Source organism: Hippocampus comes, unplaced genomic scaffold, assembly GCF_001891065.2.
Source record: "Hippocampus comes isolate QL1 unplaced genomic scaffold, H_comes_QL1_v1.1 scaffold55, whole genome shotgun sequence".
Lineage (NCBI taxonomy): Eukaryota > Metazoa > Chordata > Actinopteri > Syngnathiformes > Syngnathidae > Hippocampus > Hippocampus comes.
In genome coordinates this window covers 1,153,845-1,172,230 of record NW_017806170.1, presented here as the reverse complement: position 1 = coordinate 1,172,230, position 18,386 = coordinate 1,153,845, and the positions used below count along the sequence as shown (strand labels likewise).

The window sequence follows — 18,386 nt, the reverse complement described above, 5'->3', positions numbered from 1 at the left end:
TTTTTTTTTTTTTTTGTTGTTGTTTTTTTTCATTAAAACATGTCCGAATCACAGGCTGATTTTCTGCAATAAATCTCACAAAGATCCACTTCTCTCAAGCAGCAGTGTAAAAAAAAAAAAACCAAAAAAAAAAAAACCTAAAACTCATAAGTTGCTGGCCAGATAGGCACTGATGAGTGCAAGGGGGGACGACCCGGTCTACAACTTAATGTCACATCTGTTCCTAACCTGGCGCCGTGCATCCAAACTAACTAGAGGGACTATTTTGGCAAACTCGAGATTAACACCAGATATTGATCAAACTTGACACCATTGCTCCGTTTCCCCCTCGAAATGGGCCGCAGGAGGTCCACTTTAAAAAGTATTGTGTTACTTCCATCAAAGATGACCAAAACATCTTTTTCCTTGGCTTATAGCGAAGGTCTGCAACCTGTGGCTCATTAGCGCCACCCTAGTGGCTCCCTGGAGCTTTTTCAAATGTGTTTGAAAATGAGGGCGGGGGGGAGGGGGGGGCAGCTTATGGCCATCAAAAGCGGGCCAAAAAATGTGATTGCTGCGCCTTGGCAGAGGGTGATGCTCTACTCTAGGAAACAATTGCGAAGGGAAACGGCAAACACGGAAGTGAAGATGGGACCCCATTCCAGACCCGTGCTTCAAATGGCTGCATCCCGTGAGGCCGCTGGCACTGAAAATTTAAAGTGAACTGATATGAAAACAAGCCTGTTCCCATTATCGGGTGTAAAATAGCAAAACTGCCAAATTTCATGACTCCAAAGCCTAGAAGGGAGGGTGGGGGGAGTCGAGGAACATGAGAAGCTACTCTTATCCCATCAAGAAAACATGGCGGTTTTATAATCGGGGGAGGGGGGGGGACGCTGTGGCGGACTTTAAAAGGTACTTACAGGCAAAGTAGCAGGAGAGCAGGAACACGGCGGAGAAGATGACCAGGAAGGTGATGTCCGTCTCCAGGATCCCTGAGGACCACAAATAGAAGCGGCGATGTGGGAAGAACACGCCAACGCGGTCGATAGCGCCCGCTCCTCTCACTTCGTCAGTCATCATTAATCCATCCGTTACGCTCATTTGTCAACTTCACTCTGCTTTATTGGCCGCGCTTAAGTCGGCAATTTCTCACGTAATTGTTTCTCTCTCCCTACTAGACATGTTGGATGCCACTTTTTTTTTCCCCCAGGCCGATACCTGTAGGAGTCTTCACGAGAGTACTGACTGATACCGAGATGGAGTTTGCTCAGATTACGAGAAAAAAAAAACATTTTTCTTTCCCTTTGACTGTTTATTTATAATTAATCACAGAGATCAATAAATCCAGTTGAGGCTGAAAATTGTTTGCGGATGTTTTCCTGAACCACGGTGAGAAACTATAATACAATATTGGCACATACAAGTATAAAAGACGCTTTGTATATCGGGTTCTTTATGTATCAGTGGTTGGGATCAGTCTTTTTGACGAGTAGCCGATCCATTGCAATAAGGCTAGTAGTTTCCAGCATTCTTACCGAATTCATCGGCGGAGAAGTGCTGCGTCCAGAAAGACTGCCCGTTGGTCAGTTTCATCTCGTACTCCAACTGAAGGCCGTCGCCCTGTGGGATGCCCAGACAGCCACATTTCACAAGCACCTTGTTAAAAAGCCAGGAGGCTTTATTTACTCGACTTCAGACGCCTTACCCATTTTTTTTTTTTTTTATGGGGTTTTACATGACCTTATTAAAACGCAATTTTATGGTCTTCATTGGAGGCGACACGAAAAGCAGGAACGCAGAAGCTGCCGTCTGCCACTGCTCACACCCAGAAACTCGCATGCAGACTCACCGACTTCACTTCAAAGAAAAGTTTCCAAATCAGGATTCAGGTTTCAAGTTAGTCTTTTTGATGACGATTTTAAGGCCAGCGTGACAGTTTGAAACCGTTTCAAACAAGGGTTGTCCTCAAAAGGAGGGATAAATTGTCAATCGAGAGTTTTAAATTAGGGTTACAGTAATAATTGTTTATTTTATGAGAGGAATATTGTATTAGAGAAGACGTTGTCTGTTTCAAGGAAGGACCGTCTTTTGGGGGAAAAAAAACTAACAAAAAACACGTTTCCTCCGGCAGCCCTCCCCAACCGACCCCCCCCCCCCTCACACACACACACCCCCTTCCCATGAGTTTCAGCAAGCAGAGATACAACATCAAAAAGAAAAATGTCCCGATCAGCGAGGCAGACCCCCGGGCTCTCCGATTCATCGCCAAACGTGTCAGGTTTTGTCACACCGGATTCAAATTCTAATTTTAGAGGTGAGAATTCCTGGCGCCGAGAAGATGAGGCAACCACCGCGCCTTCAAGAGCTCCGCGTGACAGCACCATGTTTTTTTTATGTTTATATTTTCATGTCATGAGGAAGGTAGCGGAGAAGACAAGAAAAGACCGCTGCCAGGTAAAGGGAGACGTGAAGACAGGACGTGGGAAGATGACATGGGTCAAAACCACGGCAACCGTTTCCACTGATGTCATGACGATGGAAAGATTGAGGAAGGGGGGGAAAAAAAGTGGAGGAGGCGGAGCTTCACTGCAGGCCCCTCCTCTACTCTTGTTGGAATAAATCCACACTTCAGCAGATGATGGCGAGGTTGCCGTGAAGGCCTTTGCCCACTGGCGAGCTCGAGTCACACTCGAGTGTGAAATTTTACCACTCCACTGCCTCAAACGAAGCCCATTAGACAGGGTAAAGGTTTTAACGTGTTTGAAACTAGGGGAAGGCTTTCCAGTTCGGGTTACGGTTTCAATCTCGTGTTTAAAATTGGACTCCGAGGAAGGGACAGAGATTCAATTGAAACTTTGAAGTTGTAATTTGAGGTTACAGTGTTAATTTAGGTTTCAATCTGGTGTTCCAAATTACATTTAGTGTTGCAAATTCTTGCTTCCAGACATGGTTAAGGTTTCAAATTGTTTGAAATTAGGTGTAGGGTTTTTAAATGAATGTCTCAAGGCAGGGTCGGGGTTTCAGGTTGGGATTATGATGTTAATCCGGTAAGGAAGATTTGAGGGCTTCAGGGCAGAGGTTGAGTTTAAGGCAAGGGTTAGGGTTTCAAATACTAACTCATCTAGTGTTTGAAATTATGATTCAGGTTTCCAGTTAGAGGTGTAAAATGCGGTTAGGGTTTCGGGGTTAAGGTATCAAGAGAGTGTTTCAAATTAGGGTTGAAAGGGGGGTTCAACCCAGCGGGAAGGTTCCAAGTTTGAGTAAAGGTTTCAATGTCATGTTCATGAAATTAGGGTTTGGCGTTTGAATCGGGGTTCCAAGGCAGGATCATTTTTAGGGTTTGATGTTGGGGTTAGGGTTTCAAGGTCTGATTTCAATTGAAAGGAAACATTTTGAATTTGATCTTACGGGAACTTTCATTTCCTCAAATCATATCTGCGCCGCAATTACTTGGGTTTCAAAACTGGGTTTGAAACCAGAGTTACGGCTTTAAATTCGGCATTGATGCCATAGTTCAGATCTCAAGTTATTGTTTTTAGATTTGGGTTTCAAGGCTGGGTTATGATTTCCATGGAGGGTTAGGGTTTCAAATTAAGGTTTCAAAGCAGTGATGGGGCTTCAAATCAGTTCCCGTAGGAAATTGACTACGGGTATGTATTTCCTCAACTAATAGGCGTGGCCCAATTCGTCGCTGAGTAGACTTTTGAAAATATGGTTTCAAGACGGAATTCAAGTTTCAACTCAGCGTTGGGTTTCAAGTTGAGTGCCTCCTCCTCTCAAATGGGCTTCCTTTTCTGCTGGAAAAAAAAAACAAACAAATTGCCAAGCAGACAATTTGCCGCGGCCGGTTGATGACAGCCAATCAAACGCATCCGTCAGCTGGCCCGCATAAACACAAACTTGCTCGATTTCATCAGAACCTCAAAGCCAACTTTGAGTCGGACTTCTAACGATGTCATCATCCGGCACTTGATGGACTGACGGCCAGCCGCTGCCGCCGTCGTCGTCCATCAAGCGGAAAGTTAACTGATGATCAGCGGCCCCGTTGGAGCGTTTTGCTGCAATCATCCATCTTCCCGTCGCTAATGGAGCCGCGCACGCAACTTGGAAGAACAAACAACGAGAGGAAACGCTGTTGCCGAGTAAATAAGGGGCAGTGTTAAGATGCTGTTGACAGTTTAGGTTCGGAAGAGAATGGCCGAAGAATCGTGAGCGACAGTGAGATATTATTTAATTATTTATTTATGTATGTTAAGGCAAAAGAATATGGGGACTCTGGCCGGCGGGGTGGGAGTGTATCTTTTAAATTGTGAGTCCACGAGCGTTAAGCGGTGTGTCCATTAGGCGAGCCCGGCGTGACACTGAACGCCGCTCTGCTGGAAGCATCCATTCTCATCACATCACTGCCTCCATCTGCACCAAAACAAACAAGGAGACTCGCAAACGCCGACGGAATGACAAGCAGGCCAAAGCGCACGAGCTGGAATCAAACCCACAGCCCCGCTTGGAAACGGGAGCGCTCCGTGCTCTGCCGCGGGTGATTGACAATCACGCGATGGCATCATAAGGTTTGCTGCGGGAAATGGTCCAATTGTAATAATTTGCTCCGAAAATTATTTGCCGAGGGGTGTGTCAGAAAAGTGCCGGGACTGGCGTTGTTTTTCAAGATACGAGCAGTCATTCAGTTGATTTTTTTTTTTTCTTTGACTTGAGAGTGCAAGCTTAAGATAAGAGCACTGCCGGCATACTGGCAGGCGACTCAAACTGAAAATAAGCAGCAGTTTGGCTAAAAATAAACAACTCATCAAATAGGAGGCTACAAGTTATTGACTGCGACTCCCACTTGAACTTGTACGGTCAAACAAAACCTAAAATGAAGCGTATGACACACGGTACGTAATTAAAAAAAAAAAAAAACTCAATGAGGTGGCCTTAAAAACAGCCCACTCGCTATTGCCGTGGTAACAGTTAGCATTAATAGTTACGTGTTAATCTTTTAAGCAGTGAACATTTGAAAACAAATAGTGGAACAGCACATGTAGACTGACAATACAATATTCACGGGCACATATTCTTTATCCTCTACAAAAATTGACAATAATTACAGAAACTTACAGAGTAAGAAGTCGAGTCTCCTTCATTTGCATCGACATGACTAACCTACAGTACTGGCTGCCAGTGGCCATAACAAATTGGGTTGCAGCATTACATCATGAGCCACAAACTGTTGAAAGCTTTACATTCTCTTTAATTATGTTCTTACAATATTGGAGAGTACCATTTCTCCTTTTTAAAGAACAAAGAAGTGCTCTTTGGAGTAGGACGCGGCAGTAGATTGACATTTCCATCTTTGTGGAATGATTTCGGAATACGAGTGTTTTGAGTGGTCACGGAGCAAATGAGACTCCTATTTCAAGGCACTACTGTATTTGAAACCCAAACCACAAATATGTTTTCCCCATTCAATCTGGACAATTGACTTCATATAGAAGACGCGGCAGGAATCGCCTGCTCACAACGTCCTGAGCATCTGACACTTCCTGGCTGAGACGAACATCCCATCACGGGATGACGCGTATTTCCTTGAACAGTCGCCGTCGTCATTTTTGTGTTGATAGCCACGGAACCGAAATACCGCTATCCTTGTCTTGCTAATGTCTTGAATCCATTACGAATCCTGCTAAAAATGCAACACGCTGGGTGACGCCTGCTCTGCTGCGGCGTCGCCCGCCATTCGGTCTTTTAAGCTCGCGCGGGTTGCATTCGAATAACAGCAAACTTGCAACCTGCGAGTTTCCGAGTTGGTGACGGCCAGAGTTCAAGAACATTATTATAAGGAGGTTTGACCCAGTTCCAAATGATGTGTTGTGCAAAAACACAGACGCGGCGAGGCTAAATTTAAGCCGACGTGGATTGAAACTCCACATCGAGCCAGCACAAAAATCGTCCTGGAAACATGCAGTGAATCACATGGGCCTCCTCGGGGGAGGTGCGCCGGCTGTATTTTTTTGCCTCGCCGTTGCTTACTCCATAAATAGACACTGCAGAGCATATTATTCAAATTGCCAAACTGGTTCACTTGTGCGACTCGTGGGTTTGAGCTATGATTTCTTGATGCCCTGACGAAAAAAGAGAAATAGAGGACAACGCCAAATGCCCACCCACTGGGCATCATCCAGTTTTTGATGATACTGCAGATGAACATATTCCATAAAAGTTGGTGAAAGTCAGCTAAAATGATTTGGTTGACTAACTTTTGAACCGACTTAGAAACTACGAGGGTGTGGGAATGGCACATCTTCATCAAAATAGAAGCAAGAGATAACATTTTTGGTCCACGTGGAGATCACGGACCGCTTCAAACATGCTAAATTTGAGCACGAGCTGAAGAACACTGCTCCCAGTGTTCTGTGCACCCAAAAAAAAAACCAAAAAAAAAAAAAAAAAAAACATCAGGATACAATACTTGGAATATTATTTGTGGTCCAATGCCAAATCATTTTGAGAACTTTCCGCCGAAAGATACATTCTATCTGAGCAGCAACAACAAAACGGAGCAACGCTGCAGGAAAAAAGTGACGGTGTCATCCAACGGCGACGACAATGAATCAAATTTTCCAGGTGTAAAAAAAAAAAACATTCAAATTCAGTATTCAAAGGAATATTTGATGCATGCCATGTTAAGTTTGAACAATATGTTAGGTTTAATACATGTTGTACATTTGAAATGACTTTAACGGTTTAACATATAAAACTTCTCAACAAATAATAAAAAACTCAAAGCGACTCCCTGAAAAACTATAAACATTTTTGACTAATGTGTGACTGTCGCTTGGGCTTCTTCCTCATCTATACAGTACTCTATAGCTGCACCGTTATACTGCCCCCTGGTGGCAAGCACAGCATTTGCACTCATTTCAATGTGGAAAAACAACTTGAGATTCGCGTTTTGATTTACAACTGTTTCACCGGCAAATTAAATTCCGAAATCAAGGAACCACCGCAGTAAGGATACGCTGACAATTTGAGAACTTGTTTATGCGTAATCAAACATGGGGTGCCGCAGGGGAAGACCACTTACCCCGCATTTGCTGAGTGCGATGTACCACCACCTCTCCCTCACTGAGCGGAAACTGCGGCCGCCAACGCAGCTCAGCACCTCCTCGCCATCGTCGCCCTCCACCTGCCAGGGATGGCGGAGAAAGCGAGAGAGAACACTGTCATGAGCCAGATGGGACTTATGCTGATTTCATCGCGGGAAGGTGAAAGTGGGATGATGCGAACATATTTCACAATCAAAAATAGTCTGAAATGTGGCACACGCGCCACAAAGATCTGTCACGCTGGATACATTTCCCAATGTGATAAAAAAATAATAATTACTATCTGCTGGTTATTGGAGTAAGATAAATGCTTTTTTGGGGGAAAAAAATGGCTGACATGGAGGCAACGTACTTGGAATGCTACTTTCCCGCTGCATTGCTTGATGTTAGTAGGGTATACACACACACACACACATACACACACACACACACACACACACACACACACACACACACACACACACACACACTTTTTTGGCTAGTGAATTGAAACGACGCCATTTAGAATACATAACAGGAGGCCCACAAAATATAACGTCAACGTGCGTGGGTGTCTTACCACACATCCCGACCAAGTGTAGCGGGTGGTGAGGTTGATGACCTGGTTGTTCTCGGGCCTCAGCACCGCCTCCTTCTGGTAGCAGTTCTGACGCAGATGAGTCAACAAAAGATTCATCAGCATTTGCATCATCACATCCGCCCGTCAGCATGACAGTACAGTGGTACGATGAACGGTGACATAGCGGGGAAACTGTAATACATATTCATTGTATCTTCCCGCCCTCATGATATGGATTTTATACATGTGATGGCAGAAACTTGATGATTACATTACACTGGAAGACAAATTATACTGTTTTTATGGTACCCACCCACACACACACGCTTGTTGTCATATTAATTGTCTTTTTAATCATCTCTTTACACTTTATGAGCATGCCCACTCATGTTGCACAGCAGCAATATGACAATGTTTTATGAGGCCAGCCGATGATGTGTTGCAGTCTGTATTAATAGCATTATTGATTTGGTCGCAGGAAAGAAAAAAAAAAAAAAAGGATAAAATGCCTCCACATCACAGGCGTGGATCAATATGATATAAGCGGCTATAATTGAAAAATGTCAACGCTGGCGAGAGGGAACAGCTTTACTTGAAATCTGTGCTGCATGTTATTGTGACTTGCCAGAGGGGAAACAAAGAATATGACAATTGAAGGAAAAAAAAAAAAAGGTCCAGAGACTTTGGATTTTAAAAATAAGAAAACTAATTATGATTGTATTTTACATGACGAAATTAAATCAAGTTGAGGAAATTGTATTTATTATTCATATTAATTAATTGCATATATTCCAACTTTCACACAGGCATTTAAAAAAAAAAAAGTTAAGCTCTGGAAAATAAAAAGTAGTCGTGGTAAAACAGTTGAGCCCTTGAACATTCTTGACAAACTGCATACATGGGGACAATTTGAGGCCTATTTTTCTCTAAATTGTGTGCGACTTTTGACCTGTGTTCCATCGTATCCACATGCTTTTATCTTTCATTCCAATAAGTGATTATTGAATGGCGGTGTCAGAGGGGGCTCACCTTTTCGGGCCTCTTGTACACAGCCGGCCACTGGGAAGCATCGTCAAAGTAGAGTAATATGTTCTGACAGCAGCGAGACTGCACAGAGAGACAGAAGGGAGGGTTGGAAAACGGAAAAAATGGTGGCGTTAAGAGGCGAGGCGAGTGAGCGATGCGCGCGGATCAAAGAGGAGGCAGCCGGAGATTGCAATGACAAAACGTGCCCCCCCGCGCACCGCCGCCAAGGCTGCAGGGCTAAATCGAGACGAGAAGTGAAGGCTAAGCAGACTGGAGGAAGACGAGGGTGGCAAGGAAGAAGAGGAAGCCTGAGGGAAGGAGGAAGGAAGAGATCACTTGAGCGAGATCAGGCCCTCGTCACACAACTCCCATACTACAAACTAGCGAGAAAACTCGTGAAAAGTTTCTTTTGGGGATCGCTCCCTTTTCCACCACAAACTATGGACAGTAAAACTGATAGGGTGGGTTCACCATTTTGTGGTGCTGTTCGACTTTGTTGCGGGGTGTCGAGAGAACGGCAATCTATTCCATAATACGTTGTCACAACACAGAAAGAGAAACGCATCGCAACACGGATAGACATGCAGTAATGTGAATTGTATTAATTGTATAAAATTAGGGTTGTCACTCTTTCCTTTAAATTATTTTCCGGCACTTTTACATCTGCTGCAGCACGATTCAAGTTATCCCAACATACACATATAAATCCTGCCTCCAAGTTTTGCTGTTATTTTCTACAATTGCGCCTTATATTTTGCACATTTAACCGGATTGTTTCAACGTTGCCTAATACCATAACACCAAATTGGGGGGAAAGCAAAGAAAAAAAAAAACCATCTGACTCACAGCTTGTGAATCAATTCCTATCCTTCACCCCAAAACGTCACAACACGAATATAAGTTTGCATTTGCAGCCGGGTTGACTAGCTCATGTGATAAACACGAGCTAAGAACTGCATGAAAAGTCGGAGCTCCGCAACAGAAGAGAGGAGGAAAAATTATGCGGCGCTAAAGCAAGACTCGTGAACTGAAAGGCGCCAGGTTTGGCACTTGGGAGAAAATAAATCCTTACGTAGGTCTCAGCTAAATCTAGCAACAAAGTCACATGGAAACACTGGGCCGTAGAACTGTGCCGAGGGAATATGCAATTCGATTAGTGCGGAGCGCCACATGAGGCTGGAAGCGTGGCAGGGAGCAGAAAAGCGTTACAGCGCAATGTTGCCCATTGAAGGCAGCTGAAAACAGACACAGGACAACAAGCGCGACAAACTATTATACATATATTAAAGCGCGATAGCTTGTGGTGCGCTTGAAACTAGTAGCGACTTGATTTTAAGGGCGGTGAGAGGATAAATCCCAGTTGCTGACTTCCAGTGTGAGAGTGACATGGAAGCAAGCACACACACATGCACACACACAAGCAGTGCGGTCATCTTACCTTGGGGTAACGGAACCGGAAGTCAAGACGTCCAAAATCGGTGAGGAAGCAGAAGCGAGTGAGGAAAACCCAGTCCTATGATGGCGACAAAAACAAGATGCACATTAACGAAGGACGTGACAAACAAAATGAATATACAGTGATCCCTCACTAGATCGTGTTTCATTTATCGCATTTTTTTTTCCTTCCCAAATGTACTATATTCAGAAAAAAATGCCAAATGACTCAGAATTTTTCTGTACATGGATGTAAGCATGATTGGATCCCGGCGCGACGTCGACCAATGACAGCACGAGTGGATTTATCCCGTGAGACGATTGGCTGTGCGTCTTCGCAGCCCCGCCCAGCACCTTCCCTTGTGTCTCATCACATGGTGCTTACTAATTACAACCTTTTTCCGTTCCTCCGATGAGTTGGTCAGAGCAAAACTTTTGGTTTCTATAAAGTCGGGTGCGTCTGCACTGAAAACTCCGGTACCGAATGCAAAGACTTTCTACAAAGTACAAGTATAGTATTTGAAAGTCAAAAGTTTTGACATGATTTCTCACGTAACACAATGAGGAGTATTCAAAATTTCATCTCATCTCATTACGCAGAAAAGGTCGACTTGAGCGCAAGGGGGAAAAAAAAAAACGCAGAACAAAAAAAAAAAAAACAATCACTTTGAGATGAGATCCCTCTCATCCGGAGATTTAACATCAAACCCTCCTCTGAGTTCCCAACATCGCGCACAGTTGTGACTGGACACAGAAAGTGGGCCTCCTGCAGGCTCCGACATGCTTCTCCTTTGCACTTATTAAAAAGTGGCCTGAAGGCTGGCTGCTATGAACTCTCCAGCCAGAGCTGGGAGGAGGAAAAAAAAAAATGTCGCCGTGCAGTATTATCGAATAATGACCTGTCCCTGCTACATCAACAAGACTTGTAATTCCACTGCTGAGAACTAAAAGCAGGCTAAGAGTCGCCAGTTTTCGCCGCCATACATCCACTTGCTCAAAGGCGCAGGAGTAATTCAGCCGCTGTCTGCCAGCTAACCGGCAATGGGCCCCGGGAACCTTCGCTGTGTAACTCAGTGGATGCCAAGCCGCCCCCCCCCCCACACACACACACACACACCCTGTCCCCCATGGGTCTATGACAACCGAGGTGGATCTCTTTGAAGTGGACGATGGGGCCGGCATGGGTCCCTCGCCGCCGTGACGACGGCGGCATGCCTTCGGCCCCGCGGCTGCCATAGACACGGCAAACAAAAAAGGCAGACGCGGTCATTAAGGACAAGCGGGCTTTTTTTGTTTGGCCGATCGCTTATTCGCGCGTTCGTCTTTCACCTCTGCGCCTCAATCACGCCGGCGGCCATTGTGGCTGACGTTGAGCAATAAACTGAAGAGCGCTTAAATGGCTTGACTTCCGTTTGCCTTTCCTTCAGTCTGAAAACGTGCACCCACACACACACACACACACGCACAGTAGGATGCTGAAGACATTTTTAATCTTTTAAAGTAGGCATAGTACAAAAATAAAGTTGGGATGTTCCAAGAATAATGACTTAATTTGACATTCTTGCGATAATTAGGTATTAGCTATTACGAAAATAAAGTCATCATGTTATAACAGCAAAGTCATACCAATACGAAGAATCAAGTTTTGGGAACTGTTCCCCCCCACCGGGGAGCTGACCGACAGGCATTTTTTCAGGCCGATACTGATTCCGAAATTCTGCTAACTGATTCATCCCAAAAATATACCATTAAAAAAATAGCTTCATTTTGGGTCACTTAATGCTAGCAACAATACAGACAGACGGACCATTTGACTATTTTACACTACTTGATGGTTTAATATTTGTTTCACTACAAGACAGAACATCCAGCAAAGTTGTCATATGTTGTGATGTGAATTTCACTGGTCAGCGAATTTTCATCAGACGTCTTTATATGCCCACAATGAGGATGATGAAAAATTAATTTAGAAAAAATACATTTGCTTTATCTCTGAAAAAGAGCTAATAGAAGCTGAATAATCGGTGGGGGGCTAATTTTTCCCCAATGGCAAAATCCAACACTTAAAAAGTTTCATAAATTGTAACTCAGGACAACAAAGAGGTTGTGAATTGGAACGAAACAAGAGTAAAATTCTATTTTGACAAAAATAAAGTCGCACTGATATGAGAATAAAGCCAGGATACCAAAATTTGTCAATATTTTTCAACAATTCGCTCAAAACAGTCGTCATCGGAGAACGGAATTAAAAGAAAACGTCGACTGCACGTTGCCTCCCATAAATGGTCGGCACGCCACCATTTAAAATTTTTTTATCGTTTTCTTTTTTCCTTTAACCTCTGGCAGGCCATTAATCAGGCACAAGCCTTCGATGCTGCATCCAGCCGATTTTGCACGATTTCGTTTTGCCGCTTTTTCTTCCTGGCAATCTGTCCTTTCATCTGCATGCATTCTCTCCAAACGCCCGTTTGCCTGCTACGCCTCATTAACAATTAATTACCAATCAGCTCGTGGAGTCACCCCCGGACCGCCGGGCGCTCAATGATTCATTAGTTAGGGATACACACAACGCGTCAACACACACACACACACACACACACACACACACACTGAAGGCAACAGATGGACACATGAAAGCAGTTCGCCTTGAACGAACACACACACACACACACACATACACACACACACACACACACACACACACACGAGAGAGAGAGCGACTTATCATAACACACTCATTAAAAAAATAAAATAAAAAAATAAAAAGATGCACTGGCTTGGATTGTGTCCACTTTGATGACAACATGAAGGGTTTTCGGCACGGTCCAAAGCACGTCGGCAGGATTTGGGATTTGAGACAGGCAGTATTTTGAAGGTAGGAAATGACGCTAATGAAGTGTGCCAGTCCCCCCCCACCCCTTTTTTTTTTGCATCCGTTTTTTTCGCTTCTCCTCGTTAGTCAGTTACGGCTGATTTTGGGCGAGAGGCGAGGAGATTGGGCCCATCCGATCAAGTGACTGGAAATCGGTGGCGATCACGTGATCTTTAGGGTGATCGGTATCATCTGAAAAAGGTCGGATTATTCCATTTTCTTAATTTCTTCCTTCAAGAATAGAACATTTTATTGACCTGATTTTCACCACTGGTGATTTCACGCCCTTTAACCCTTTCATGCACCAATAAATGATCACCTGTAACCTGATAACATGATAAGCTGTCCACTGTAGTAACCGCTGTCCCCGAAAGGGTTCAAAAAAGGTGTCAAGCTGGGATACCTTTACTCCAGACAAATTGGAAGTGCTTTTTTCTTCTTCTTCTGAATGTATTGCTGTGATATCAGATAAGGAATCAAAGGGGGGGAATGAGGACCTCTGTAGTTTTAGTATTTGTTTTAAGCAGGTTATTTGCTGTGCTGGTGAGAAAAATGTCACAGCGATTATTGTGTAGTAAACAACAACAAAAGATTTTCATTTTAAAAAGGGTATTAATCGGACCGGGTATTGATTCAGACGTAGCAATATTTCAAATTCAATTTTTAAAAACACATGTTGACTGCCTTTTTAAAGTTGTTTACTCGCAACAAAAGTCTTCTCAACTCGGGATGGCTCGATACTACTTTTACATATCAAAAATGAAAATTCCTGGCAGAAAGCAAAAATACGGGAACTGAGAGCGACCCCAAAAGCTCACGAAAGCGTGGCTTGCGGCGATACAAAGATGAGAAGCCCCCCCATCTCATCTGATCTTGGAACGAGGCCACAGACCCGCGGGCCTCCACATGAGGACCCCTGGTGTCGCAAAGCAAGTGCAGCTTCTACAAGTTCAAGCACTTTTACTGTTTTAACACTCACTTTACCGCGCCAAGTCTGGGGTCTGCTTCCACAACTGATGGCGAGCAGCGTGTTGTCAGCACTCTTAAAAAGTTTGGGGTCGCGTCTCGCAGCCAAGATGTTCCTCACCCTCGCGACCGCCGCTCCAAAGGGACGTTTGAGCGCACACCGGCAGCCACTTAGGCTGATTGTCGGCATCGACCAGGCCCGGCCGCTTAAAGCCCACTCGGCTGTGGCCATGCCTTTGGATTAACTTTGTGTCTGCCTCTCTCGGCCTTTCCCTGATGTCCAGAACAAAGTCACGTGACGGCGCTGCACAGCGTGGAGGGATGGCAGCGCTGATGTTCCAATGACCAGTGTCATTGTGACCTTGGGGCAGCACATCGCGCAGTGCCGCCTGGTGGTGTTGACATTGCTCTCTCTGTTGTGCTTGGCTTGCCAAATGATCTGCGATGCATTTAGGGCCCGCCTGGGAAGAAAAAGACTCCAAATGGAAGTGTAACTGAGCGATCCAAACGCAACTGCGACTGGTTGAGGATCTTTCACACAAGCGCAGGATCAACAATCCTACAGTCAAGCCCCTTCTTGTTCCAGAACCACAGACGAGAGGTGAAAATCCACAATAAAGACCTTACAGATACCTTCAAAAGGCCAGTATCGGCCCGATATCAATACCTGGTATCGGTATTCGGCCATCCCTAGTGTTAAACAGTGGGGTGTAACAAAAACCATTCTGAATCGGAAAATCGGTTTGGATTCAAAAGATGCGAGTGCATTGAATCGTTCCACTTGAAATTATTTCTAGAGACGTATCGTATCGTCTTTTATATCGGAGAGACGTCTGAAGGACATTTACAGCCCTGACAAGGTCGTTAATGTGCATGCAAAAATAGCAACAAGAAATTCATTGCTCATGACCTCTCGAACGGCACCGTAAGAGCACTGAATCGGACCGAATCGAATTGCTCCACAAAATCGAACCATCCTTGAATCGTACGTTCTGTTATCTCTCACGTTACTGTATTTCGGCAGTTCATGATGTCTCAACCCAGCGTTCGCCCCCTGGTGGTTGGCTGACTTGTGGTGTAGAAAGTGCTTGATGAGTGTCTGTAGCATTAACGACAGCAACGTCAACACACGGCGCTATCAGTCCTAGCTAAAGTGCCGTGTCCATTATAGTTGCCGGAGCATCTTTACAGAATGCTGCGTTCAAGGACACGGCGCCAGTGCTGATAGATGAGCGCAGCCCGCCAATCAGCCCATCCATCCACTGCGGGGTGCGCCATCGTCCGGGGCGGTGCGAGAAAGAGCGCCAGCTGCTTGTTCATTTAGTCAGCGTCGGGAGTTGCCATTGAATCGTGCGTCAGCTGTGGTGCAGCTGATAAATTGTGGCTTTGCTGTGGCCCGGCAGGGGGGTCGGGGGGTGGGGGTGGCGCACTTACGCCATGGTTCTCGCCATGTGGTTTTTTTTTTATTTAATTTTTTTTTTTTTTTGGCGGTGACATCAAATGCTGGCAATACACGAGAACATGAGAATCGTGCAAAAATGCCCTCATTTTAAAAAATAGACAGCACATACGAAATGCTCTTTGCAGCACTCTGCAGTGTATATTGAAGTGTTTATTTTTTTGAATCATCGCATCTATTTACAAGGCTGGCACGTGCAAGTGATTAATGAGGGGTGGAGCGTTAATAAATGGGGGAGATGTTTGTGTGTATAAATGAATCTTAAAGGGTGGGTCTGCACGAGGCCTTTCAACTATTAAAGTAGACGACATCTGCATTTAATTCGGGGTAAGGCTTTAACTGGGAGAGAGGTTTTTTGGTTTGTTTTTTTAAATACATAAGACTGAAAGGAACCGCTTTCCCGCCCCCATCAAGCAAAAAAAAAAAAAAAAAAAAAAAAGACGTCTGCTGTTTACATATTGAAGTCAATGTGACATTGGGCGATTTATTAGGGCTTAACAACAGAGCAAAACTAAAGGCAATGGCCTCCCTCTTCCAAAACTTTTGGAGGGGGAATGCGAATTCACTTTTCTGTTAGCCTATGATGATAATATCTTATCATATATCTAACTGTATTTTAAAAAAAAGGAAGGTGTCATTTGGAGGTATGGCGTCTATTCAAGTGGATGACAAATGAGGAGCAAGGCATTAAAATTGACAGATCTGTATGTGCACAAATTCATTTTCATCTTAATAAATAGAAGGCAAAAGAATGCTGGAAAAAGAAGGCAACCATTTCAGGCATGGCCTTTATTAAAGTGGTTGACACATTGGCCAGTTGATTCGTGGTGAGGCTTTTCAAATGCACTACAGTACTAAATATCAAAAGACTAAACCAGTCTGAGGGGGTGCTGTCTATTTATTCAAGTGAACAATACCTTACAATGTACGTTTTTTAAAATGTGGGTGTAAAATTGTGATGTGGCATTTAGTTATTCAAGAGAATGACACATACGGCAACTAGTTAGGGGTAAGACATTTCAAATGTACTTGTGCAATAAATCAACAAGTAGCAGTCAAGTTTTTTTCTTCCTAAGGGGAAAAATGAGGCATCCAAATGACGCGTGGCATCTATTTACAAAAATGAATGACACAGTGATTAATTAGGGGTACTATGTTCGAAACACATTATCATACTGCATGAGAATCATGAACATTAATGATTAAGTTATTTTAATTTATTTTAACAGATGCCACCTCTGGCAAGCCATTGGGGTGGCGTGTCTATTCCAGTGGAGTCTCATGGACATTTTTGATACAATTCTGCATCTTGTTGAACATATCCTCTTCAGCCTTGGCAGAGGCCTGAATCTCTAATTGGTAGCATCGCATTGCATGGAGAGACGCGGTGTAATAGGGTGCAGTCGCAGTCACCTGTCCACATTTTGGTAAAATGCAAATTGAATTTATTGGGACTAAGGATTTAAATTTTGAGAAGTTGTCTAATGCATATAATTTTAAACAAACAGATTTGTGAAGGGGGAAAAGTCGGCAACTATCGGAGGTGTGGCAACTAATCAAGTAGAGAGTACATACAGAGCAATTAATAAGAGGTATGGCATGATGGAAATTTGTTCAAATTTGTCTTTTTTTAATATGATTTTTTTTTTTTTGCAAAGTGGAGACAAAATTAATTGTCTTTTTGAGTTGTGGTATGCATTTTTTGTTTCAGGTGGTTTTATTATGCGCAATAATGATCGTACTTGGAAATATGTTGGTGTTTTTTTGGGGGGGGGGGGTATTTCCTGAGGAAGGGATGTCTATTTGAGATGTAGCATCTGTTTATTGAAGTGACCATCAGAGTTTTTCATTTGGGCTACGGTGTTAGGAATGCATTTTTTATCACAAATGTAATCTTTAGTCCGAAGTGGAAATAAAATGAAGCATTTATTTGATGAATTGACACCAATATATATCTATATATAGAGAGATATATCAATATATCTCTCTATATATAAATATATCTCTCTATATATTTGTATTACTTTAAGTAAGGTGTTTCAAATAAACAAACAATCATATACAAAAGAAATTGCAGTAATACAGAAGTATTTTTTGTAAGGGGCAATCGTCTACCTTTGGGGTAGCATCAATTTAGTCAAGTGGCGGCCATCTTTGGCAATAACTGGTGAAGTGGGTCTATTAGACCAGACTCTGCTCAACTCGACACCCTTCCAACATAAGTCGAATTGTGACACACGTGCAGGCGGTTTCTTACTCCGGCCTTGGCGGAGGTCTGCGTCTTTCACTGCACTGTGCATTCGACAACCAGAGCGCGGATAAAGTCGCAGCCACCTGTGCACATTTCCATCCTTCGCTCGTAAACCCGAACCTGTGACCCGCGTTGCCCGAACCAACGAAGCGACACATCAACGTCAAACTCGCGGCGCGGCAGTCACGTGACGCACACCTGTAACCTGTGTTGCCCCGCGGCGGACAGGGGAGTCGGGGGTATTTTCATTTATTTTTTTATTCCAGCCCACCTGGGCTAGAAACAAGCAAACAGACGACACACCAAGGCGAAGGTGTTGCTCAATGGCGGCACATGCGAAGAACTTGACGAAGCACAGCGGAATGTGGACGCTTCCACCGTAGACATCACCCCCTCCCCCAAAAAACAGAACCTCAAAAGCGTTACTCACCTCTTTGGTGTCCACGACGCCTTTGACGTATTTCCCGAGCACAGTGTCCACGCAGAGGACGCCGGACAGCGCGGCCAGCCACAACAGTCTCCCTCCGAACCGCTCCTCCATCTTTCTCGATACCCCGCCGAGGGTGGTCTGTGCCCGGGGCTCACCACTAGCTTGAGTCGGGGGCGAGAGCGCGCACTGAGGGAAGCTGAAAAAAAAGGAGGGGGGCGCGTTCACGCGGCTTCCCCACTCTGGCTGTTCAAGATGGATGCAAGCAAGGGTGCGTGTGCGCAAGCACGCATTTTTCCACGCGGCA

At 44.3% G+C, this 18,386-nt stretch overlaps 1 protein-coding gene and 1 long non-coding RNA gene across 2 annotated transcripts in view; one reads left to right on the top strand and one right to left on the bottom strand.

Annotated features, from left to right (window-relative positions):
- tmem145 (transmembrane protein 145) overlaps positions 1-18,386 on the bottom strand; it is a 29,602-nt gene extending 11,216 nt beyond the window's left edge. Inside the window, exons 1-7 of the mRNA XM_019896075.1 lie at positions 18,083-18,386; positions 10,109-10,183; positions 8,674-8,751; positions 7,645-7,731; positions 7,064-7,165; positions 1,518-1,602; positions 903-974 (exon numbers count right to left, since the gene is read on the bottom strand). Coding sequence (XP_019751634.1) covers positions 903-974; positions 1,518-1,602; positions 7,064-7,165; positions 7,645-7,731; positions 8,674-8,751; positions 10,109-10,183; positions 18,083-18,193 — 610 coding nt within the window. The 5' untranslated portion in view covers positions 18,194-18,386. The remainder of the gene's footprint in view (positions 1-902; positions 975-1,517; positions 1,603-7,063; positions 7,166-7,644; positions 7,732-8,673; positions 8,752-10,108; positions 10,184-18,082) is intronic.
- Positions 1,609-4,662, top strand: LOC109531664 (uncharacterized). Its single transcript, XR_002171216.1, has 4 exons — positions 1,609-2,049; positions 2,856-2,861; positions 3,509-4,200; positions 4,327-4,662. It is a non-coding gene; the product is annotated as an uncharacterized LOC109531664 (long non-coding RNA).